General features: G+C 47.2%; 1 protein-coding gene across 3 annotated transcripts in view; it reads right to left on the bottom strand.

Moving 5' to 3' along the window:
* Nucleotides 1-3,562: 3,562 nt before the first annotated feature.
* IRAK2 (interleukin 1 receptor associated kinase 2) overlaps nt 3,563-26,732 on the bottom strand; it is a 78,807-nt gene continuing 55,637 nt past the window's right edge. For all 3 annotated transcript variants that reach the window (XM_031009246.3, XM_055382938.2, XM_063703636.1), the window contains 5 exons: nt 24,910-25,105; nt 21,202-21,264; nt 13,078-13,278; nt 8,744-9,035; nt 3,563-5,226 (listed from right to left, as the gene is read on the bottom strand). In XM_031009246.3, the coding sequence (XP_030865106.2) occupies nt 5,114-5,226; nt 8,744-9,035; nt 13,078-13,278; nt 21,202-21,264; nt 24,910-25,105 (865 nt within the window). In that variant the 3' untranslated portion in view covers nt 3,563-5,113. The remainder of the gene's footprint in view (nt 5,227-8,743; nt 9,036-13,077; nt 13,279-21,201; nt 21,265-24,909; nt 25,106-26,732) is intronic.

The raw sequence follows: 26,732 nt of genomic DNA, 5'->3' as shown, positions 1-26,732 counted from the left end.
ACAAAGTGAGACCCCTGTCTCAGGGGGAAAAAAAAAAGGCAAAGGAAGCAATGAACAAAAACAAATCATGAAATGCTCTTAAATATAAGAAAGATGGCTCCACCTCAGCCATTAAAAAAGTACATGTAAGGCCAGGTGTGGTGGCTCACGTCTGTGATCCCAGCACTTTGGGAGGCCAAGGTGGGCAGATCACGAGGTCAGGAGATCGAGACCATCCTGGCTAATACAGTGAAACCCCACCTCTACTAAAAATACAAAAATTAGCCAGGCGTGGTGGGGGGTGCCTGTAGTCCCAGCTACTCGGGAGGCTGAGGCAGGAGAATGGCATGAACCCAGGAGGTGGAGCTTGCAGTGAGCCGAGATTGCGCCACTGCACTCCAGCCTGGGCGAGAGACTCCGTCTCTAAAAAAAATAATTAATTAAATTAAAAAGTACATATAAAATTATAATTTTCCACTCGTTAGATTGGCAATAATCAAAAAACAAGGTAAGGGGCCGGGTGCGGTGGCTCACGCCTGTAATCCCCGCACCTTGGGAGGCCGAGGTGGGTGGATCACGAGGTCAGGAGATCGAGACCATCCTGGCTAACATGGTGAAACCCCGTCTCTACTAAAAATACAAAAAAAAAACAAAAATTAGCCGGGCCTGGTGGCAGATGCCTGTAGTCCCAGCTACTCAGGAGGCTGAGGCAGGAGAATGGTGTGAACCCGGGAGGCAGAGCTTGCAGTGAACCAAGATCACGCTACTGCACTCCAGCCTGGGCAACAGAGCAAGACTCCATCTCAAAAAAAAAAAAAAAGCAAGATAATATACCTTGTGGCTGAGGTTGTGAGGAAATGCACTCCCATACATCCTTGATGAACGTGTTAATTGATACAATCTCCTTGGAAGGTGGCATTGTCTGTAGTAGCTAGAATGAAAACAAAACCTCAATCTCTATCAGCTGGTTATATACATTAAGGAATATGGAATACAATGGAATGTAAGGCAAAAAGAATGAAGTGATCTAAACTTACTGTTGAGGAGCAATGGCCAAGAAAGACATGAAAAAACAAAGGACCTAGAAAAGCATTAACAAAATACATGTGTGGCTAAATAGAGAGGAGTGGCATACAAAGGTAAATGTGGCTTTCTTTTTTCAAATGCCTGAGGGTAACCACTTTGTGTGTTCCTTTCTAACAGCTTTAAGATATAATTTATATACCATAAAGTTCACTCATTTAAAGTGTATGAGCAGCAGGCGTGGTGGCTCATGCCTGTAATCCCAGCAATTTGGGAGGCCAAGGTGGGCAGATCACAAGGTCAGGAGTTCAAGACCAGCCTCAACAATATGGTGAAACCCCATCTCTACTAAAAACAAATACAAAAATTAGTAGGGCATGGTGGCATGCGCCTGTAATCCCAGCTATTCAGGAGGCTGAGGCAGTAGAATCGCTTGAATCTGGAAGGCAGAGGTTGCAATGAGCCAAGATCGTGCCATTGCACTCCAGCCTAGGCAACAGAGGGAGACTCTGTCTCAAAACAAAAAAGAAGAAAGAAAACAGGTGTATGACCAGCTGGCCTGGTGGCTCACTCCTGTAATTTCAGCAAGACTGTAATCTAATTTGTCTTGATAGCTTTGCCTATTCTGACAAAATTAAAAATGGAATCATACAATATGTGACTTGCTTTTGCTTACCATGATCTCAAGGTTCATCCATGTTGTAACGTGTCAGTATGTTTGAAATGCTTGTTCCCCGGTGCCATAAAGAAATAGCACTTGAACATAAATAATTTTCTCAGCAAGGCCATTTTTACACTTTCTGCAGAAAGGGTACACTCGCCAGCAGTTTTGCCACGAGTACACCCAACAAAGGAGACAGGGTCATTTATAACCTGACGTATCCACCCTACCGCTGTGTCCAGTTTCCACTGGCTGAAACGGGACTTCACATTCTGTATTTGTCTTGAATGGCTAGCAACTTAGAATTTTTTCAGAGGCAAAAGCAGAGGAGAACAAAGGAAGGAGGAAGTAACTTGTGGAATGCTGAGAAAGGTAAAAACACTTTCAAATAAGGGAGAGGAACAGGCTATGACTTAATGCTTGCTTGGACCAGTATAACCGTGCCAGGGCAAATATTTAGGCTAAATTGTGGGAGTTAAGAACATAAAGTACATTGATTTATTATGGCTAGCAGGTATTTAAGAATGTTAGGTCTTTGAATAAATTTTGCTTCTAAGAGAAGTTACTATTTATTCCTAATTAGATGGGGAGGAAAGTCTTTGAAGAGGAACCTCTACTTTACTTTTCACAAGTACTTAATTCTTTTCTATGGCTGAATATTCCATTGCATGAATAGACTGCATTTCATGTATCCACTTATCAGTTGATGGATATTTAGGTTGTTTCCATTTTTTGGCTGTTATAAACATTGGTGTGCAGGCTTTTGTGTGGACATGTTTTCATCTCTCTTGGGTAGATACCTAGGGGTAGAATTGCTAGGTCATATGGAAATTCTTACCTTTTGAGGAAGTGCCAAACTGTTTTCCAAAGTGCTCACCATTTTCAATTCCCACCAACAGTGTGTGTGGGCTCCAATTTCTCCACATCATAGCCAATACTTGTTTTTGTCTTTTTGATTATAGCTATCATAGTGAATGTGAAGTGGCATCTCATAGAGGTTTTGATTTGCATTTCCCTGATGACTAAGTTGAGCATCACCTCTGTTTTCCATCACCTCTGGAAGGATACTCCAACCTAGTGACAGTGGTTGCCTTTGGGAACAAGAAACTGGAGACTAAGATCCCATTGAGAAAAAGCCTGCCTTCTCACCATGGAACCTTTGTACTGTTTAGATTTTTAAATCCTCTATTAACCTAAAAAAAATAATTCAGGGCTTCCCTATGGGGGATCCATGAAAAGACATCATGGTGCCCATGAAGGTCTGGAATTCATGTACTCAGAATGCGTATGTATGTATGTCTGTATGTCGCAAAGGTCTAGAGCTTTCATCCAAGTCCCAAGGGGATTTACTGACTTCTCCAAAAATATATGAAATCCTAGTCTAGAAATGTAAGTATGTCTGGATAACCACGAACCTATTGGTGTCAGCCCTCTATTGCTCAAACAGCCCTGGAAACACCCTGCTTATAATTGTAAAGTGTTCGCAAGAGGCCAGGTCCCATTTGGGGCACAAAATGCACATTCACCTTGAATCCTCACAGACACCAGAGCTGAAGACAGGGCTGTCTGTATAAATCACTGTCCACCTGGACTTGGACCCAGCTCAGCTACATCACACATCAAGCCAAAGCTGTCCCTACTGGGGAGCTGCCAAATGCTTTCACCAGGCAGGACCCATCCAACAACAACCCTACAAGATGCGTACGTTTTCTTTTTCCCATTGTACAGATGAGGAAACAGAGCCTCAGAGTAACTCCCTAACTGGGCCCAAGATCATGCAGCTATTAACAGTCAACAGTAAGAGCCAGGATCCTAGCTCTTGGCTACCCCATCTCAAGGATACAGAGTGCCTTCTCTAAACAAATTCTTCCAGACACAAAACTAATTACAAGTTGTCTGTCGACTTTACAAATATATTTTTATTATATAAAAAGAAATTACTATAGAATTACTTTAAATAGGATATTTCTCCCAGTGAATTTAAAATAGCATCTGTTTCACAAAAAGATCTGCAACATGACTTTTCAGATATATACGCACTGAATAATCATTAGGTACATGGCAGAAATACACATTTAATACCTTTTTATTTTACAAAACAGGACAAGTGCATTTTCCAAGTGCTTCTATAGCCACTGTCTCATCTGTTCCTCCCAACAGCCCAGGGATGAAGAACAAGCAGGTGTTATTTTACTTACAAAGAAACTGAGGTCCCAAAAATTAAATGATTGACTTAATTAGCAGCAGAATCAGACATGAAATGCATTCTCCTGATTCTTCATCATCCAGTCACAAATAACACATATTCTCGGCCGGGTGCGGTGGCTCAAGCCTGTAATCCCAACACTTTGATAGGCCAAGGCGGGCAGATCACGAGGTCAGTAGTTCGAGACCAGCCTGACCAATATGGTGAAACCCTGTCTCTACTAAAAACACAAAAATTAGCCAGGCATAGTGGCAGGTGCCTATAGTCCCATCTACTCAGGAGGCTGAGGCAGGAGAATCACTTGAACCTGAGAGGCAGAGCTTGCAGTGAGCTGAGATCATGCCACTGCACTCCAGCCTGGGTGACAAAGTGAGACCCTGTCTCAAAAAACAAACAAACAAACAAACACATATTCTCAGAATAAAAGCTCCATTAAAAAACACTAACATTAGTGGGATGGGAAGATAAAGGTACCAGGCAGTGACTGAATAATTATGTGAACTGCAAGATTTCCAATACAGGCAGTGGAAAGCCTGCAGAGCTCTTTGCTAGGTGTCTGGCATTTGTAGAACCTGAGGCCCAGAGAGGTGAGTCAAGAACTGCACTGAGACACAAGTTGAAAGTCTTCTAGGCCAGGCACAGTGGCTCCCAACTGTAATTCCAGCACTTTGGGAGTCTGAGGTGGGAGGACTGCTTGAGCCCAGGACTTCAAGACCAGCCTCGGCAACAAAGCGAGATCCCATCCCTACAAAAAAATTTAAAACTAAAAAAAATCTTTCAGAGCATGCAAGCTTGCAGGCTTGCAGGCTGTCAGCAAATACAACCCAGAGATCTTAGCTCTGGAAAATGCTATGGCATTGCAGAACTGCCAGTGGTGGGGGAACAAGAGCTGCTGAGGTAATGGAATCTGCTGGGGGTGATTATCATCACATACTCCCCGGAACCACAAAATCAGCCACATCCTGGGCCCGTGTGCAGGGTTTCTGCTTCAGTCTCCTCTGATCCCCTGCTCTGACTAACAAAGCCCAGAAAGGAGGAGACTTCATGGATTTTTGTGTCTCTAAAAGCTGAGGGCCTTTCTCTCCCAACTCATTCCAGTGAAATGAAGTTTCCCTCCCACCCAGGACAGCAGATGTTTTGTTGTGTGTTTCCTGGCAGATCTTGGATTCTGCCTCAGACCTTTTTCTTGATCTGATGCTCATCTTTCCAACTGAGGACAAGGGTCCTCAGCTGTGTTCCGGTCATCAGGGGCCAAAGAGCTCAATGCTGTCCAGTTTTTCCTCTTTGTAGAGCAGAATATTCTCCATCAGTTTCCTTTTGGCCTCATTGATCTCAATTTGCCACGAAGTTTCTGTAACTGATGTTCAACAGGAAGCAAACAAGAGCGACTTGAATGAAAGTTACTATTATTATAATTCTTTTTTTTTTTTTTTTTTTTGAGATGGAGTCTCGCTGCCGCCCAGGCTGGAGTGCAGTGGCGCGATCTCTGCTCACTGCAGGCTCTGCCCCCGGGGTTCACGCCATTCTCCCGCCTCAGCCTCCTGAGTAGCTGGGACTACAGGCGCCCACCACCACGCCCGGCTAATTTTTTGTATTTTTAGTAGAGACGGGGTTTCACTGTGTTAGCCAGGATGGTCTCGATCTCCTGACCTCGTGATCCGCCCGCCTCGGCCTCCCAAAGTGCTGGGATTACAGGCGTGAGCCACCGCGCCCGGCTCTATTATTATAATTCTTAAAGTCACTTAAATCAGGTTTCTGAATCAGGCCCTGAGTGTAATGAGCATTTCTTTTTTTTTTTTCTTTTTTTTTTTATCGAGACAGGGTCTCACTCTATTGCCCAGGCTGGAGTGCAGCGGCACAATTTCAGCTCAAGGCAACCTTGACCTCACAGGTTCAGGTGATCCTCCCACCTCAGTCTCCTGAGTAGCAGGGACTACAAGCGTGCACAACCACACCTGGCTTTTTTTTTTTTTTTTTTGAAATGGAGTCTCACTCTGTTGCTCAGGCTGGGCGACACACACAGTTAATTTTTTTGTGTTTTAGTAGAGAAGGGGTTTCACCGTGTTGCCCAGACTAGGCTTGAACTCCTGAGCTCAGGCAACCCACCCGCCTCGGCCCCCCGAAGTCCTAGGATTACAGATAGGCGTGAGCCACCACGCCTGGCCTGTGAGCCACAGCACCTAGCCTATTTATTTATTTATTTATTTATCAATCATTTTTTGAGATGGAGTCTCACTCTGTTGCCCAGGCTGGAGTGCAGTGGCTCAATCTCGGCTCACTGCAACCTCTGCCTCCTGGGTTCAAGCAATTCTCCTGACTTAGCCTCCTGAGTAGCTGGGATTATAGGCGCCCACCACCACGCCCAACTAATTTTTTGTATTTTTAGTAGAGACGGGGTTTCACCATCTTAGCCAGGATGGTCTCGATCTCCTGACCTCGTGATCCGCCCGCCTCAGCCTCCCAAAGTGTTAGGATTACAGGCGTGAGCCACCAGGCCTGGCCTTTTTTTTTTTTTTTTCTGTATTTTTAGTAGAGACAGGGTTTCACGACGTTGGCCAGGCTAGTCTCGAACTCCTGACCTCAAGTGATCCACCCACCTCGGGCTCCCAAAGTGCTGGGATTATAGGCATGAGTCACCATGCCTGGCTGGCCACACCTGGCTAATTTTTGCATCTTTCGTAGAGACAGGTTTTCACCACGTTGCCCAGGCTGATCTTTAAACTCCTGGGCTCAAGCAATCAGCCCACCTTGTCCTCCCGAAGTACTAGGATTACATGTATGAGCCACTGCACCCACCTGTAATGAGCATTTTCATCTCCTCTGTCTTTGCAGGAAGCCCTGCAACCTACCCTGACCTTCCAGAAAGGAGAGGGTTTCCCTGTTCCTATTTATGATGTTGAGGGGTGGGAGGGTGGAGTGAAAAAAATGCTCACATCCTGTCTTTCTTCTTCCTCTCCCCTCCCCATGGCAGGAGGAGTAAAAGAGAAACAGGAGTGGTCAGAGCCTGGGACATTCATTGAACCATGTTTACTAAGGGACAGGGACACTGCATTGAAAGGGCCTTCCTGGTCGGGTGCGGTGGCTCATACCTATAATCCTAGCACTTTGGGAGGCCGAGGTGGGCGGATCACCTGAGGTTGGGAGTTCAAGACCAGCCTGACCAACATGGAGAAACCCTGTCTCTACTAAAAATACAAAATTAGCCAGGCATGGTGGCACATGCCTGTAATCCCAGCTACTCGGGAGGCTGAGGCAGGAGAATCGCTTGAACCCGGGAGGCGGAGGCTGCCATAAGCCAAGATCACACCATTATACTCCAGCCTGGGCAACAAGAGTGAAACACTGTCTCAAAAAAAAAAAAAAAAAAAAGGCGGGCGGTGGGGGGGCACCTTCCTAATTTTTTATTTCAGAAAGAAACTTGGTATCCTTGGACCTGAGTGGCAGGAATGGAAGGTACCTTTTTTTTTTTTCCTGAGACAGAGTCTTCCTCTGTCACCCAGGCTAGAGTGCAGTGGTGCAATCTCGGCTCACTGCAACCTCCACCTCCCGGGTTCAAGCAATTCTCCTGCCTTAGCCTCCCAAGTAGCTGGGACTACAGGTGCCTGCCACCACACCCAGCTAATTTTTGTATTTTTAGTAGAGAGATGGGGTTTCACCATATTGGCCAGACTGGTCTCGAACTCCTGAACTCGTGATCTGCCCACCTCAGCCTCCCAAAGTGCTGGGATTACAGGCGTGAGCCACTGCGCCCAGCCAGAAAGTATCTTCTTTTTTTCTTTTTTGAGACGGAGTCTCACTCTGTCACTCAGGGCTGGAGTGAAATGGCACGACCTTGGCTCACTGCAACCTCCGCCTCTTGGATTCAAGTGATTCTCATGCCTCAGCCTTCCAAGTAGCTGGGACTACAGGCACACGCCACCACGCCTAGCTAATTTTTGTATTTTTAGTAGAGACAGGGTTTCACCAAGTTGGCCAAGCTGGTCTTGAACTCCTGACCTCAGGTGATCTGCCCACCCCAGCCTCCGGAAGTGCTGGGATTACAGGCGTGAGCCACCACACCCAGCCTGGAAGATATCTTTAGAAGTGACTGGTGAGGATGGTGCTTGTGTTGAGAGGAGAGGCAGACAGGAACAGACCACATGGGGCCTTGAGGACTTTGAACGAGGGATGACATGCATTGAGTTTTTTGTTTTTTGTTTTTTTGAGACGGACTCTTGTTCTGTCGCCCAGGCTGGAGTGCAGTGGCACAATCTTGGCTCACTGCAACCTCTGCCTCCCGGGTTCAAGCAATTCTCTTGCCTCAGCCTCCCAAGTAGCTGGGATTACAGGCACGCGCCACCATGCCCAGCTAATTTTTTTGTATTTTTAGTAGAGACAGGGTTTCGCCATGTTGGCCAGGCTGGTCTCGATCTCCTGACCTCAGGTGATCCACCCGCCTCGGCCTCCCAAAGTGCTGGGATTACAAGTGTGAGCCACCTCGCCTGGCCGGCACTGTGTTTTTAAAAGCTACTCTGGCTGGCTCCTGGAGAAGGACCTGGTGAGGAAGGAGCCAGGATGGAGGAGGACTCAGGGAAGCTATGCAGTCCCCCGAGGACAGGAGCTCAGACAAACGGGGAACGCAGAGAAGTAGATGGAGGTGAGAGAGATTTTGGAGGCAAATGGACAGGACTGGGTGATTAACCGGACACAGTCCAGGGCAGGGAGAGGGAGATATCAAGGATGCCTCCCAGGTTTCTCTGTGAAAAACTGGCTGGTTGGTGAATGGCTGAATAACCAAATGAAGGAGTGAATGAGGGCAACAGAAAGAAAAAATGATGGGCTGAAGTTGGGGAAACACACATGAGCATCCAAATGCACTCTGACTTCTGGCTTACCATCCTGGGGAGGCTCCGGGCCAACACAGGCCTCAGAGGAGGAGTCAGCCTCCCTTCCCACGATGACCCGCAGCCTTCCTTCCCCATTCTCTGTGGGGAGAAGTGGGGTGGCAGCCCCCGCCCAGGGTGCCACACTCATGGAGGAGGAGGCAACAAGGCTGGAATTGTCAACGTCGTCTGTTTCCTCTGGGGTGTTGGAAGAAGAGCCTGTACCCTCAGAAAGCCCACTCCAAGGGAGCAACGTCTCCCGACCTCGGAGCCGCTCTTCCACAGCAGCCACAGAGCCACACACCTTTGGGAGAAGAGAGAGAAGGTAGCTCATCAGGAATTCTCTCTGAAATAGAAATGCTAACATCTGGCCTCCCAGCAGAGAGGGGGCGGGGAGCAGACTGAAGAACCTAATGCTGGTTGCTTTGTCTGAAAAAACCACACCCTTCCTTTGAAAAGACCTGTGCTTGCCCACCAACCGCCCTGTCATAGATGAGACGGCATGACCCAACACGGGTAGATCATAGTACCCCACTCCTCTGGCCATAGGGATTAGTCTAGATTTGGGCATGTGATCGAAGCTGGCCAATCAGAATCCTTCCCTGAAACTTTTCCACCTAGAGCTTATTGGGGAAAGACCTCCAGCCTTTCCTCTCTAGTGGTAGAACCAGACACCCCACTACACCCAGAAAACCCATTTACAGTAGGGGAAAATGAAAGCTCAACACAGAGTAAAGCAGAGGCAAGCAACAGAGAGAGAGCCACAGACACAGAGACACAATGGCTGTACCTTTGGTGTTTGAGATCCTGGGTCTAACTTCCCTGAAACCAGAGCAATGCCTGTCCTCTCTGTTGTTTGGTTAAATGAGACACTAAGTTCATTCATTCGCTAATTCACTCATTCATATTCTTCCCCTCTCCCTATGTCTGTGTGTGTGTGCGTGCACATGTGTGCGTGTGTAAGAGTTTAAGTTCCTAACACTTTCAATCAAAAAAGCACAAATAATATAGATGTTGCCCTGGAAGGTTTTTCTGGTTAGGGAGGTTAGGAAAATTAGACGGAAGCAAGGAAGGAATGTTTCTTCTTCACACACACACACACAGAGCACACATACATACCCTTATACCCGTAATAACAATAACAAATCTCATCTCCTCAGTGCCTTGCAAAAAATTCAGTATACTAATATATCCATTTCTTTCTTTTTTTTTTTTTTTTGAGACAGAGTCTCGCTCTTTCGCCCAGGCCGGACTGCAGGGGCGTATCTCGGCTTACTGCAAGCTCTTGCCTCCCGGGTTCACGCCATTCTCCTGCCTCAGCCTCCCGAGTAGCTGGGACAACAGGTGCCCGCCACCACGCCCAGCTGATTTTTTGTATTTTTAGTAGAGACAGGGTTTCACCATGTTAGCCAAGATGGTCTCGATCTCCTGACCTCGTGATCCGCCTGCCTCGGCCTCCCAAAGTGCTGAGATTACAGGCGTGAGCCACCGCACCCGGCCACTAATGTATCCATTTCATACACAATGCATGAATTTTTATAGATAAAAAATTAAAAGATCAGAAAAGTTAAGTTCCCTGCCTAAAGCCACCCAGCCAGTACAGTAAATGGCAAAGGTGACCATCAAACCCAGGCCTGCTTATTATCTTCCAGTCCCTGACCCAGCTGTTCTTTCATCTTCCCAGCTTGGTTGTGATGTACTAAGAGCTAAGGCCATCTCCTACCTCTTCTTACACCTAAAGTGCCCTATCCCCTTTATTTTACGTGGCAAACGTCTCATCCTTCAAGGCCCAGGTCACATGTTACTTCTTGAGATAAATCTTCACAGTAGATGCCCAATAAATATTTGCCAATCTAAAGACCGCATTTCCTTAGAGCTAGGCGTGGCCATGTAGCTAAGTTCTGCTCTCTATTATGTGAGAAAAAGTGATGCATTTCCAGGTTATATCTTTAAAAGAAAGGGAGTGTGTCCACCTTTTCCTTTTAACCCTCTTTCACTGGCTGGAATGCAGGTGTGATGGCCTGAGCAACAGCAGCCATCTTAGACCCTGACATGGAAGCCACATGGTAAGGATAGCAAACAAACAACATAGAAGGAGCTTGGGTCCCCAGTACCGTGGCACTGCCACATTAACACTGGACTGCGTAAATTCAAACTGTTACACTAAAGAGAATAAACATCTATCTTATTTAAACCACTGCATTTTGCAGTCTCCTTGTTATAGCAGTTTCACCTGCACCTTAAGTGACACACTGAACAAAATAATGGAATGAATAAAAGAATGAAAGTCTTACTGAAAGAATAATTGGTTGAAGGAGACAGAACTTTTTAGACTATAAATCTGATTATGTCCTACCTCTACTTAAAAACCTTAGTGAGGCTAGGCACAGTGGCTCACGCCCATAATCCCAGCACTTTGAGAGGCCAAGGCAGGTGGATCACCTGAGGTCAGGAGTTCGAGACCAGCTTGGCCAACATAGTGAAACCCCGTCTCTACTAAAAATACAAAAATTAGCTGGGTGTGGTGGCACACACCTGCAATCTCAGCTACTCGGGAGGCTGAGGCAGGAGAATTGCTTGAACCCGGAAAGTGGAGGTTGCAGTGAGCCGAGATTGCACCACTACACTGTAGCCTGGGTGAAAGAGTGAGATTCTGTAAAAAAAAAAAAAACCTTAGTGGCTCTTCAAAAATCCTTACTGTGCCTACAAAGCCCTCTATCATTGGACAACTCCTTCCTCGACACACCCAACACAAGCCACTGTGCCCCATGTGTTGTGTTCTAGCCCTTCGGACCTTCTTCCAGGCCCTTGAACTTGCTGAGCTCTCTCTCGGCTCAGGCCATTTGCAGGGTGTTCCTTCTGCCTGGATTGCTCTTTGTGTGCTTAAACACCCCTTCCTCAGGAAGGTCAACAGGGTGGGGTCCTCATCATACACTGTCCTGGCGCTCACCACACAGACAATTACTATGCAATTTCCATGAGTTCCAGGAGAGTGGACCTGGGTCTGCCTTGTTCCCGAACAGATGTGTCCCCTGGCCCCAGTGTACAACTGCGGAATGAATGACTGAACATCGGGGCACATGGACACTTGGGGGACACCTGTGCTAGCAAAGGCTGAGAACAAAGACTGAAGCCTCCAGCTCCTGCCACGTGACAGCGCAAGACGATGGACATAAGGCTGAACTGGGAGTCCAGAGAGCTCTGACAAAAACAAGTTCTGTGGCCTCATCTTCTCGTCTGTGGCCCTTCACTTGCCCTTCTGTAAAATGGGAGGCTTGGGCTACAGCAGTGGTTATTGAAGATTTTTTCCAGCTATCAACCCTTTCCAGAGAACCCAATATAGTAACTGAGAGAAGTCAAAGTGGGTGTCTGGTCCGAGTCACAGGTGGGGGCCTGCACCTCCCCCAACCCCTCTTGCTGCCAACAGCAATTCCTGAGTATTCTCAAGGAGCCCCTCTGTGCCCAACACCACTTGAAAATCACTCTGCTAGATGATTTCTAAGGGTCCTCCCAGGCAGTGGAGAGTTTGTCCTTAGAAAGACCAAGTAAGGCCGGACAGAGCGGCTCATGCCTGTAATTCAAGATACTCGGGAGGCTGAGGCAAGAGAATTACTTGAACCCGAGAGGCGAAGGTTGGAGATAGCACCACTGCACTCCAGCCTGGGCGACAGAAGGAGACTCTGTCTCAAAAAGAAAAAAAAAAAGATCAAGCAGTAGTCTCTTGATTACCTTTTACCATGGAAGCCACGGCTACTTCTCATGTCCAAAAAAATCTCTTACCCCGTGTAGTGGCTGCTTTCTAGGACTTCCGCCTAGTGCATGGGCTGAGCACACTCCCTTTCTTTGGGACCTGGCGCTGACACCATCCAGGGATGGAGCCCTGGGCAGCCCGGTTTGCATGCTGGACCGCCCCACCATGCCTGATTGGCCAAGCGGTAAACAACTGACCCAAGTTCAGCCAATCAGGTTCTCCCTCTGTGGTGGGACTCAGGGTGGAGGCTCATCTCTGTTATAACCTGCGGGCAGAGCCGTTCCCTCCAGAGAACACAGAGGAAAGGCGAAGGGGCCTATAGAGAAGGGGGAATAAAGCCGATTCACAGAGAGTTCATGGGGTTCAGTTAACATCTGCGGGTTTGGTCCTGCGCCCTGAGGCCCTGCAATACCCGTCCTCGGGCTCCGCACTATCCATCCCTACACCGCCCTTTGGCTGATGGGAGCTCTAGGAGGTTCTGCGGCTTGCAAGCAAGCACAACCCTGGTTTGTGCACCAGGCCTCTGTGAAGGGGCCGTCGCCGATGAGGTGGACCCACGCGCCCAGGCAGCGAGGCCGCTGCGGACGAGGCTCACCTCCTGCAGGCTGGTGTTACGCCTCCGCAGGCACAGGCAGGCAGCCGTGGCCAGGGCCTCGGCGCAGTCCTCCGGAAGCCTCCCTGCGCCCTTCTCCAGGTACTTCTGGCAGATCTCCTTTGCCATCACGTTCTCCACGCCCGTCTTCCTGGAGCAGAGCGAGGCGGTGCTGCTTGGAATTTCACTGAGGAGTAAGTCCTTCTGTGGGAAGAAGGGTAGAAACGCCCTTGAGTGAGCTGCAGAGCTGCGAGAGCCAACGCACGCGCCCCACTCACCTCCAGAGCTGCAAAAAATGCTCAGAAAACCGACAGGACATCGTAAGAATAAATGCAAGGATTCCAGAAAGAAGTAAAACCCCCCAAAAAATGGAGAGGGATTCGATTTCCTACATGCACAAGACACTCCATAGTGAACTCATGCCACAAACGTGGGGCCTTAATTTTTCTAGGCCTCGGTTGGTTCATCAGGAAAATGGGAACAACAAAAATACCTACACCAGGGCCGGGCGCAGTGGCTCAAGCCTGTAATCTTAGCATTTTGGGAGGCAGAAGCGAATGGATCACTTGAGGTCAGGAGTTCGAGCCAGCCTGGCCAACAGGGCGAAACCCCGTCTCTACTACAAATATAAAAATTAGCTGGGCTTGGTAGCGCACGCCTGTAATCACAGCTACTAGGGCGGCTGAGGCAGAGGAATTGCTTGAACCCATGGTGGGGGAGGTGGGGGGCAGAGGCTGCAATGAGCTGAGATCACGCCACTGCACTCCAGCCTAGGTGACAGCGAGATTCTGTCTCAAAAAAATAATAAAATACCTACATCTAGGACTAACACAACCATTCGATGAAACAGTGCACCTAAAGCACAGAGAGTGACATCTGACACGGAACATTCAATAGTCTTTTAGTGATAATAACTAATAGTAATAATAGCTACCATTTATATGGCACTTACTACATGATAAGCACTTAATAATTTAATCTTATTAACAACTACATGGACAATCTCTTACGATACAAACATTTAAAATGTAGGATTCTGACCTATATACATAACAGGAGAGCCACTATAAAGAAAATATTATGTCTATACTTTTTATACATTTTGTATTTACATATATTTTATATTTTGTACCACATAAAATGCAGCAATCTGAACTATGCATACAATAGAACATATGCTATATAAATAATTTTATACAAATATGTAAGCATATTTAATATAAATTATATTGTATATTTAATGAGTAATATGGTATATATTATTAGCATATATAAATGTTACAAACATATTATACTAAATATTGTAAAAACATGTATTGTAGGCCAGGCGCGGTGCCTCATGCCTGTAATCCCAACAGTTTGCGAGGCCGAGACTGGCAGATCACTCGAGGTCAGGAGTTCGAGACCAGCCTGGCAGACACGGTGAAACCTCGTCGCTACTAAAAAATACAAAAAATTAGCCGGGCATGGCGGTGCGTGCCTATAGTCCCAGGTACTCGGGAGGCTGAGGTAGGAGAATTGCTTGAACCGGGGAGGGAGAGCCTTCAGTGAGCCAAGATTGCGCCACTGCATTCCAGCCTGGGCGACAGAGTGAGACTCCGTCTCAAAAAATAAATAAGAAATAAAAATAAAAATAGGCCAGGCACAGTGATATAATCACAGCTCACTACAGTCTCAACCTCCTCAATTCAATCTATCCTCCCACCTCAGCCTCCCAAGTAGCTGGGACTATAGGCACATGCTACTGTACTTGGCTAATTTTTAAATTTTTTGTAGAGATGGAGTCTCATTATGTTGCCCAGGCTGGTCTTGAACTCCTGGGCTCAACTAATCCTCCTGTCTTGGCATATCAAAGTGCTCAGATTATAGGTGTGAGCCACTGCATCCAGCCTAAATTTTTTTTTTTTTTTAAGTGTACTAGGGTTTAAAGCTGATAATCAAGAACAGTAGAAGTGTATTATTTTCTTCTTTTCTAGAGGCAGAGTCTCACGATTTGCCCCAAATGGAAACCTGCCATCATTGCTATGTATCTTGATGCAAAGACAATGACGATAATCAAAAAAACTACAGAAGACACCTAGTGTTTAAACAGGGGTTGGGGGACTGAGAACACGCGATGAAAGGATGTCGAGGGAACTTCACCATGGAGGAGTCGGCAGCTCCACCTGAAACCACTGATCAATCTTAGCACTAAAACCTTAACACACTGATCGGTCTTAGCACTAAAAGTAGGACAACAGGCTACGCCCCATGTAGTGAAGCAGTGGGAGGCTCACAGCGCCTCCAGGAAGTGTTCTTGACAAAGGCAATGACCATGACTCTAAACAAGTCACAAGTGCTAACTGCCAAATATAGGAAATATGAGGAATAGAGGAACAAGGGAAGGAGACCACAGGATGTAATCAGCAAAACCCAGAATGTGAGACAGTCTGTCTACATAGGGCAAATGACCTAGTCTATGCAAAAATCCAACGACATCCAAAATGGAAAAGGGCATTGCGGGAGAGGTTGTGAGAGAATAAGAGTCTTTTTGTTGTTGTTGTTGAGACAGAGTCTCGCTCTGTCGCCCAGGCTGGAGTGCAGTGGCACGATCTCGGCTCACTGCAAGCTCCGCCTCCCGGGTTCATGCCATTCTCCTGCCTCAGCCTCCCGAGTAGCTGGGACTACAGGCGCCCGCCACCATACCTGGCTAATTTTTTTGTATTTTTAGTAGAGACGGGGTTTCACCATGTTAGCCAGGATGGTCTCGATCTCCTGACCTCGTGATCCGCCTGCCTCAGCCTCCCAAAGTGCTGGGATTACAGGCTTGAGCCACCGTGCCCGGCCAAGAATAAGAGTCTTAAGAAACACAACCATGCCCGGGCGTGGTGGTTCACACCTGTAATGTCAGCACTTTGGGAGCCTGAGGCAGGCGAATGCTTAAGCCCAGGAGCTCAAAACTCGCTTGGGCAACAAAGTGACTTCCCATCTCCATATAAAATTTTTTTTTAAAAATGAAAAAAACAAACATAACCAAAGTAATATATGGACATTTTTGGGGTCTAGTTTCAAACAACCACCCTTAAAAAGCAACTTTTGGCTGGGCACGGTGGCTCACACCTGTAATCCCAACACTTTGGGAGGCCAAGGCAGGAGGATCACTTGGGCTCAGGAGTTCGAGACCAGCCTGGGCAACATGGCAAAACCCCATCTCTATTAAAAATACAAAAATTATCTGGGCCATGGTGGCACACACCTGTGATCCCAGCTACATGGGAAGCTGAGGCAGGAGAATTGCTTGAACCTGGGAGACAGAGGTTGTGGTAAGCCAAAAGCACACCACTGTACTCCAACCTGGGCCACAGAGGGAGACTCCATTTCAAAAAAAAATTAAAATTAAACATAAGTGGTTAAAATTTGGGGACAAAAGTTTACCTTTCCTTTCATTTCTACTCTCCAAAGGTAACTCCTGCTAATAGTTTGGATTATATTATTTTCTGCTATACAGCTATAATTATTTTGGTTTTATATTTACTTACATAATAATTATAACAGTATCCTAAAAGCTGTTAAAATAATAGCAATATCAGCCTGGGCAACGTAACAAGACCCCATCTCTACAAATAACAAATTAAAAATTAGCTGGGCGTGAGGGCACATGCCTGTGGTCCCAGGTACTTGGGAGGCCGCCGAGGCAGGTGGATCACTTGAGGTCAGGAGTTCAAGACCAGCCTGGCCAACATGGTGAAACCCTGTCTCTATTAAAAATACAAAAATTAGCTGGGCATGTTGGTCCATGCCTGTAATCCCAGCTACTTGGGAGACTGAGGCAGGAGAATCAATTCAAGCCAGGAGGCAGAGGCTGCAGTGAGCGGAGATTGCACCACTGTACTCCAGCCTGGGCGACAGAGCAAGACTCTGTCTCAAAATAAAAATAAATAAATAAAATAAAAATAAAAATTAGCTAGGAGTGGTGGCATGTGCCTGTGGTCCCAATTACTTGGGAGGCTAAAGCAGGAGATCACTTGAGGCCAGGAGTTCAAGGTTACAGTGAGCCATGATTGCACCACTACATACTAGTCAGGGTGTCAGAGACCTTATCTCAAATAATAATGATAATACTAATAGTTAACATATATTGTTTATTATGTTCTAGTTACTATTTTAGGCATCTCACATATTATTTAACCTTCAATAACGCTGTCAGATACCAGGCACAGTGGCTCATGCCTATAATCCCAGCTACCCGGGAGGATAAGGTGGGAGGATCCCTTGAGCCCAGGAGTTCGAGGTGACAGTGAGCTATGATCATGCCACTGCACTCCTCCAGCCTTCCTGACAAAGAAGATAGGAGATAGGAGACCCTATCTCCAAAAATGATAACAAACAAACATACCTTGTCGGTGGGGGGGGGGGTACTACTATTATCCTCAATTTATAGAGAAGAAAATATGTGATACAACGTTTTCATTCATTCATCCATCTATTTTTAGCAAAAATGTGATCATACTATATACTATTCTGAATTTGCTTTTTTCACTTGGAGATACGTCCCTGTCAGAACATACATGTCTTTTTCAATTTACTTTTTTATTTTTTTGAGACAGAGTCTCACTCTGTTGCCCAGGCTGGAGTGCTGTGGCACAATCTCGACTCACTGTACTCTGCCTCCCAGGTTCAAGCGATTCTCCTGCTTCAGCCTCCTGAGTAGCTGGGATTACAGGCACTCGCCACCACACAGAGCTAATTTTGTGTTTTTAGTAGAGACGGGGTTTCACCATGTTGCCCAGGCTGGTCTTGAACTCCTGAACTCAAGTGATCCACCCACCTCAGCCTCCCAAAGTGCCGCGATTACAGCCGTGAGCCACTGCGCCCGGCCTCTTTTTCATTTTTTTAAAATAAGAATGTTTGTGTTGGCTTTATTCAGAATTGCCAAAACCTGGAAATAACCCAAATGTCCAGCAACTGGTAAATGGATAAACAGTCATCTATCCATACAATGGAATACTCTTCAGCAATGAAAAGGAATGAATTACTGACACGTCAACAACATGGATGAATCTAAGCACTATGCTACATGAAGGGGGACAGAAACAAATGGGTGCATCCGCCATGGGTCCATTGATATGACCCTCTAAAGAAGATAGACCTATGTGGACAGAAATTAGATGAGTAATTGCCAGGACCTGTAAGTGGAGGGAATTTTCTGGGGTGACAAAAATATTCCGTATCTTGATTGTGGTGGTGGTTACGTGACTGTATACATTTGTCAAAACTCATACAGGCTGGGTGCCATGGCTCACACCTGTAATCCTCACACTTTGGGAGGCCAAGATGGGAAGATCGCTTGAGCCCAGGCATTCGAGGCTGCAGTGAGCTACAATCATGCCACTGCACTCCAGCCTGGGTGACAGGGCAAGACCCCTCCCTATCTCTAAATCAAATTAAATTAAATTTGGCCAGGCGCAGTGGCTCACTCCTGTAATCCCAACACTTTGGGAGGTCAAGGTGGGCAGATCACCTGAGTGATGTCAGGAGTTCAAGACCAGCCTGGCCAACATGGCAAAACCCTGTCACTACTAAAAAAAATACAAAACTTAGCCGGGTGTGGTGATGCGCACCTGTAGTCCCAGCTACTCAGGAGGCTGAGGCAGGAGAATCTCTTGAACCCGGGGGGTGGAGGTTGCAGTGAGCCAAGATCACGCCCACTGCACTCCAGCCTGGGCAACAGAGTGAGACTCTGTCTCGAAAAAAAAAAAAATGCCACTACAAATATCCTTGTTCATCTGTCTCTCCTCACACGTGTGCATGTTTCTCCAGGCACAAATGGAATTGCCGTGTCAGAGGGTACTCATATTTTCAATTTAGGTGGAAACCACCAAATGCCCTCAGGAAACACTGTGGCAACTAACACTTTCCCAAGCCTGGAGGAGGCCTGCTTCCTCCTACCCTGGGCCACAGGAAGTCAGCAAGCTTTCCTCCCTGACTCAAATCTTGATTAACCATTGGATTGCACCTACCACAACAGAACATGATAAGAGACCATACGAGAGTCTAGAGTAAGAGAAAGAAACTACTTTTAAAAAACTGTTATTTTCCACATTTTTAGAAATCATTAGCAAAAAAATAATTCTAGACAACTTCCTGTCAGTGCCTCAAAAGCCTCCTTCCACTGTGATACTTGTCCGGGGAGCCCCAGAGGATTGCTGGGAAATCCATCTCAAGAAAATAGTCAGGAGATGAGAAACTGCCCCCAAACAGCCCCAAACCACATCTGAGCTGCCCAGACAGACCTCTCTGCAGCATATGGGATTGACTGCCCAAAAGGGGTGGAACTCACAGAGTTCATCAAAGGAACATGTCGTGACTTTCTGCATGGAGTAGGAAGGCCTTCAGCCTCCCTACCCCAGAGCCCAGGGGATGCTTCTGGGGCCCAGTCACCAGAAATAAATAAATAAATAAAATAATAATCTGTCTGTTCCAATGGTCTCGATACCCAGTAGGAAAAGGTGCCCCCTCTCAAACTGATGAGGAAGACTAGTGTTTGGATGAGATTTGAAACTCTGCAAAAGCCATGGGTTCAATTTAAACCCCACTTCCACCACTGGTCTCACTGAGGGGTGTGAGACAAGTCACTTCAGCTTGCCCTCAGTTTTCTCAGCTGTAAATGGGAATGATAATACTGAATTCGTATGGTTGGACTGTCACAAGAAACAAGCAGGAGACTGCTGTGGTTAAGAACTCAAGATCCTGTAATCCCAGCACTTTGGGAGGCCGACACGGGCGGATCACGAGGTCAGGAGATTGAGACCATCCTGGCTAACACAGTGAAACCCCATCTCTACTAAAAATACAAAAAAATTAGCCGGGTGTGGTGGTGGGCGCCTGTAGTCCCAGCTGCTCGGGAGGCTGAGGCAGAAGAATGGCATGAACCCGGGAGGTGGAGCTTGTAGTGAGCCGAGATTGCACCACTGCACTGAGATCCTAGGCCAAACTCAGAGCCAGCTTTCCTCATCTGCAGATGAATATAATGACTCTATCATGGAAAAATTGAGATGATTTAGGTAGATAATGTATGGAAAGTATTTAACACAAAGTCAGGCTAGGTTGTTATATTTTTATTCTTTTTTGAGAGAGGGTGTCACTCTGTCACCCAGGCTGGAGTGCAGTGGCGCAATCTCGGCTCACCGCAACCTCTGTCTCCTGGGTTCAAGCGATTCTCCTGCCTCAGCCTCCCAAGTAGCTGGGATTACAGGTGTGTGCCACTACGCTTGGCTAATTTTTGTATTTTTAGTAGAGACAGGGTTTCGCCATGTTGCCCAGGCTGGTCTCAAACTCCCAGCCTCAAGTGATCCGCCTGCCTTGGCCTCCTCCAAAGTGCTGGGATTAGAGGTGTAAGCCACCACACCCAGCCAGGTTGTTATATTTTTTAAATGACTGTGTATATCAGATCTTTGGCCTACAAAATGGAAATTGTTTTTATTATAGAAACTTGTTTAAAAGGGCTGAAATTAACTTTTATCAATTTGAGGAAAATCCCTAATGAATTGCCTGATATAGAGAGGAGAAGTGCTTTCTCTTTTATAGAAGTGCTTTCTATAAACATTCCAAAATCTTTTTTTTTTTTTTTTTTGAGGTGGAGTCTTGCTCTGTCACCCAGGCTGCAGTGCAGTGGCATAATCTTGGCTCACTGCAACCTCTGCCTCCCAGGTTCAAGTGATTCTCCTGCCTCAGCCTCCGGAGTAGCTGGGATTACAGGCACATGCGACCACACCTGGATAATGTTGGGGGTTTTTTGTAAGTTTTTTCTTTTTTTTTTTTTTTTTAATAGAGACAGGGTTTCACCATGTTGGCCAGGCTGGTCTTGAACTCCTGATCTCAAATAATCCACCCACATCGGCCTCCCAAAGGCTGTGATCACAGGCATGAGCCACCGCACCAAGCCCCAGATGCTATTATCATGAAAAAGCAATGGTTGGCTGGCAGGTGGGGATGGGAGGTTAAAGCTGCTTTGTGGGGATGCAAATGCAACCTTGTACCGGGCCTCATTTGCATGTGTAAAACTAGCTAGAATTGAGGTCGTTGCCCTCTCTACAGAGCTGTGAGGCCCAAATATACCTCCCAGCCAGATGTGACAAGTTCCCTTACCAGGTAAACCGGGCTTCGGTTGTTATCCATTGCAGGGATGCCCGTGAGGACCTCGGCCAACACCTGGAGAGAACAGAACGTGAGTTAGCATGGTTCAGACACTCGTGCACACAGCCAGGCAGCAGATTCTGTCTTCTCTTCTCAGTTCTGAGCTCCAGGCGCAGCTCTGCCATTGCCAGCAGACACACCTGCCCAAAATCTGGAACATAGGAATATCAATAAACACCTCCTCCAATTAAAGATGCCACCAAGCTGCCAGTGGAAGCTTGTAATTAATTGATAGCCAGGCAGACAAGATGGTTTTCAAAAATTCATGTGTGTGTGTGTTTATATGTATTACCATAAGATATATATAGGTATAGATAAATATAGATACACACACACGTATATATACACTATTTTTTAAAGATTGTTTCATTTAAAAATCCTTCAGCTGGCCGGGTGCGGTGGATCATGCCTGTAATCCCAGCACTTTGGGAGGCTGAGGCGGGCGGATCACGTGGTCAGGAGATCGAGACCATCCTGGCTAACACAGTGAAACCCTGTCTCTACTAAAGATACAAAAAAATGAGCCAGGCGCGGTGGCGGGTGCCTGTAGTCCCAGGTGCTCGGAAGGCTGAGGCAGGAGAATGGCGTGAACCTGGGAGGTGGATCTTGCAGTGAGCTGAGATCGCACCACTGCACTCCAGCCTGGGCGACAGAGCAAAACTCCGTCTCAAAAAAAAAAAACCAAAAATCCTTCAGCTATGGCAAGCAGGCATTGCTCTGTGAATCTCAGGGAAGGAAGGAGTCTGCATGCAGGCAGGTATCTATTCTAGACAAATCTTGCAGCATCCATAGCATGTTTCACTCACAGGCCTTTACTAACATTATTTATTCATTAGTGCATCCACTCGCAGAAGGAGCACAACCCTGTATACGTGTAAGTCACCACAAAATTGGCAAACCATGATATATGTCTTCATAAACAGGAAACTGCTTTGAACAGGGTTTCTCAGTAGAGACAATGCTATGATGGCTAAGGGCTCTAGAGTCAGGCCTGAGCTCAAATTCTGACTCTGTTCCTTATATGCTCAGGTGATCTTTAGGCAAGTAACTAAAACCTGAGCCTCAGTGTCCTCATCTGTTAAATGGGGACTAGCAGTTGTGAATATTAAAGGCGTGAAGACCCCACACTTAGTGTGGAACCTCTCTCCCACAGCATCTCTCAAAGCAAGTCAGAATAGGGTCACACTTATAGCCAAGAATCCCTCCAAGCCTGGAGGAAGGAAAGGATAAAGGTTTTAAACGACCCAGGATTAAATAACACACTGGCAGTGACCAGAAAAGGGCAGCAGAGGGCATCACTGCTGCAAGTGGGACAGGAGCCAATTGAAAAGGGACTCCTGACAGGTCCCTGACAGGTCCCTGCCAGGAAGGGACGGAACAAGCGGAAATGAATAAACAAAGATTTCCTGTGCCCCTTTCACAGAGCAGGCTCTGAGCCAAGTCCTTTATAGAGGTCACTGAGCACTCATCAAAAAACACTGAGCAATGCACTGTGATCCCCACAGGAGGAATCAAAGTTCAAAAGCGTATCAGTCAACCAGAGGCAGGGCTGAGCAAAAGGGTGGCAGGAGCCGGGAGGCATTCAATGAATGAATGAATGGATGGATGGGTGGTAGATGGATGGATGGATGGATGGATGGACGGGTGGATGTGTGGGTAGGTGGATAAATGGGTGGGTTGGTGGGAGGGTGGGTACATGGGTGGACAGGTGGGTACATGGATGGATGGGTGGGTGGGTGGATGGATGGATGGATAGGTATGTGGGTGGGAGGGTGGGTGCATGGGTGGATGGGTGGATGAATAGATGGATAGGTGGGAGGGTGAATGGATGGATGAGGAAGTCATCTGTGAGGCTAACACACCAGTTAGAAGGTCAAGAGTAAACAGATATCAGAAGGAGGGTGTAAAGGTGGGAATAACAATAACCACAGTCATCATAATATTCTTGGTAGGTGCAGGGTGCAGGGTACCATGCTCACCTGCTTATATACATTATTCCATTCATCTCCATGTGTATCGTTAGCCCTATCTTACAGAAGGCATAACTGAGGCCCAGAGACAGAAGTGCTAGGTGTAAGTCACACAGCTGAAAGTAACTGAGCTGGGCCTAGGGGTTCTATCCCCCGGTTCTTTTTTTTTTTTTTTTTTTTTTTTTGAGACAGAATCTTGCTCTGTCGCCCAGGCTGGAGTGCAATGGCGCAATCTCGGCTTACTGCAACCTCTGCCTCCCAGGTTCAAGTGATTCTCCTGACTCAGCCTCCCAGGTAGCTGCGATTATAGGCACATGCCACCACACTCAGCTAATTTTTGTATTTTTAGTAGAGCCGGGGTTTCACCATGTTGGCCAGGTTGGTCTTGAACTCCTGACCTCAGGTGATCTGCCCACATTGGCCTCCCAAAGTACTGAGATTTTAGGCATGCGCCACCACTCCCTGTCCATCCCCCTGGTTCTTAAAGGAGCAGGAACCTGGACTAGCCCTACTGAGCTTCACTGAACAACTTGCAGTGGGGCTGAGGGAGGCAGAGGAGCCAGCTGGGAGACACGGAGGTGCAAAATCTGGGGTTCTGGCTGAGGGCAGAGGTGACTCAGGGCCACGGTTCTGGTGGCAGAGGTAGACAGACAGGAGACTGTGGTCAGAGAGAGGAAGTACAGAGTTCAAGGCTAGAGAAGAAAAGAGGGTGAGGCCCAAGGGGCAGCTGTATGCACTTGGCTGAAGCCAACCTGACTGTTACTCTTCTCAGCCAGCATTTCCCAGACTGGGTTCCATGGAACACTGACAAGGACAGATATTCTGAGAAAACAAGGTTCCATAGTCAAATGAGCTTGGGAAACACTGCATACCCCTCTCTGGTGAATTCACAAGTACCAGATTAAAGGCTCACTACCATCCAACCAGCTTGAATTAATCTTGTGGTAAAGAAAGCTGCTTGACTTTGCCTAATGCAATATTTCCAAGCCTGTCAGGGCACAAACCCTTTTAACACATCAATCCTAGAGGTCCGAAGGAACTGGAGTTCTACAGAAATATACTTTGGAGACTGCTACATGCAGACCATGAGCTCCTGAGGGGAGGGGCTGTGTTTTTGTTACATTCATATTCCTAGTGCCTGGCATGACGTAATGGCAGACAAGGATGGTGGTGGTGGTAGGGTGGGATGCTGGGTGGGTCAGTGGTTGCTGAATGGATGGGCAGCTAAAGGGTAGATGGATGATCGGACAGCGATGAACAAATAAGGACAAATAGACAACTGGATGGACAAGTGGATGGCTGGACGGGAATTACGGAAGTCAGGAGAGGATATCTGGAGCCTACTAGAACCTAGACGCTCATGAGTGGTTTTCCTTCAAGGGCTGGCAAATTTCTTCTGTAACAGGCCACACAGTAAATATGTGAGCTTTTGGGGAGCATGTTCAGTCTCTATCACATATTCTTTGTGTTTAAAAATATAATCCTTTATAAATGTAAAACTACCCTTAGCTCACAGACCATACAAAATACGCCACAGGCCAAAGTGGCCTGTGGGCCACGGTTTGTCAGCCCCTGTTGTACTTTGATGGAACCTGTCTGTGTGCCTCTACCGTATCCTGTGATTACAAAGGAGCCGTGGGAAGGACAAATCAAGGTGGGCCCCACTCTCCGCAGAGCAGGACACTCTTACTATTCCACAGCTGAAGATGTCCACTCGCTTTGTCAGCTGCCCCACCCGGATGAAATCCTCTGGCAGATACGCGGCTGACGTCCGGAGCAGGTGAGTCTTCATCATGGTGTATTTTGACCTTTTGTTGACAGGACACAGATGAGCCATTGGGTGAGCAAGTTTGGGGGTGAGATTTTGGTCCAGCAAGACATTAGAGCTGTGGAAATGAAAGGAGAGAGAACCTTCTCATTTTGAGCTGCATAACAACAGGTTGCCATGGAGACCCTTTGGGGAGACAATATAGCAACCTCAGCTCCTGCAAGTTGAGGTCTCTAAAGACCCTCAGCATGGAGCTTCTGAGCCAGCCCTGACTGGCGAAGAGAGGGCATCAGGAGCACACTCCCTCCAGCAAATGGAGATGGAGTTCAGACTTAGTCTTGCTGCCCCAGGAATGTGGCCAAAGAAGTGCAGCCTCCCTGATCCCCACAGATGCCAACCCTGATCAGCCTCAGCTTGCCAAGCCTATAGGCTGTGCAGACTCAGTCTCTTCCACAACTGTTCCAATCCCCAGCTCTGGCCTGGCAGACTCAGGTCTAAGTAGCCAGCATCCTTTGTGACTAAACCAGCCCAGATCATGTAAAAAAACAAAGAAAAAAAAAATTCCCTCTTGGCCGGGCACAGTGGCTCACGCCTGTAACCCCAGCACTTTGGGAGGCCGAAATGGGCAGATCACCTGAGGTCAGGAGTTCAAGACCAGCCTGGCCAGCATGCCGAAACTCCATCTCTACTAAAAATACAAAAATTAACCAGCCGTGGTGGTGTGCGCCTGTAGTCCCAGCTACTCAGGAGGCTGAGGCAGGAGAATTGCTTGAACCCGGAAGCAGAGGTGCACTCCAGCCTGGGCAACAGAGTGGTACACTGTCTCAAAAAAAATCATTTGATCTAGTCATCTAACCCCCAAGAGCAAACACTGAGAACATACTCCAAAATGGGAAAAAGCTAAGCCACATGTGTACAGATATATAGTGCAGGCCAGGTGCAGTGACTCATGCCTGTAATCCCAACACTTTGTGAGGCCGAGACAGGAGGATTGCCTGAGCCCATGAGTTTGAGACCAGCGCGGGCAGCATGGCAAGACCTCATCTCTACTAAAACAAACAAATTTAGCACGGCATGGTGGTGCGTGCCTGTGGTCCCAGCTACTTGGGAGGCTAAGATGGGAAGCTGCGGTGAGCTGAGATTGCGCCACTGTACTCCAGCCTGGGCAAAAGAGCAAGGCCCTGTCTCAAAAAAAATTTTTTTTTGGCCAGGCGCAGTGGCTCACACCTGTAATCCCAGCACTTTGGGAGGCCAAGGTGGGTGGATCACGAGGTCAGGAGATCGAGACCATCATGGCTAACACAGTGAAACCCTATCTCTACTAAAAATACAAAAAGTTAGCCGGACGTGGTGGCAGGCACCTGTAGTCCCAGCTACTCTGGAGGCTGAGGCAGGAGAATGGCATGAACCTGGGAGGCGGAGCTTGCAGTGAACAGAGATTGTGCCACTGCACTCCAGCCTGGGCCACAGAGCGAGACTCCATCTCAAAAAAAAAAAAAAAAAAAAAAATTTTTTTTTTTTTTTGGTATTTTTAGTAGAGACAAGGTTTCACCATGTTAGCCAGGATGGTCTCGATCTCTTGACCTCGTGATCTGCCCGCCTCAGCCACCCAAAGTGCTGGGATTACAGGCGAGAGCCACCACGCCCGGCCAAAAAAAAAGCTTTTTTTAGCGTGTGTGTGTGCACGCCCGCAAACGCGCAGGTGTGTGTGCCAGGAGTGGTTAAGTAAATTATGGGCAAATTCC

This window comes from Gorilla gorilla, chromosome 2, assembly GCF_029281585.2.
Source record: "Gorilla gorilla gorilla isolate KB3781 chromosome 2, NHGRI_mGorGor1-v2.1_pri, whole genome shotgun sequence".
Lineage (NCBI taxonomy): Eukaryota > Metazoa > Chordata > Mammalia > Primates > Hominidae > Gorilla > Gorilla gorilla.
This window is presented reverse-complemented; position numbering and strand designations above follow the sequence as displayed.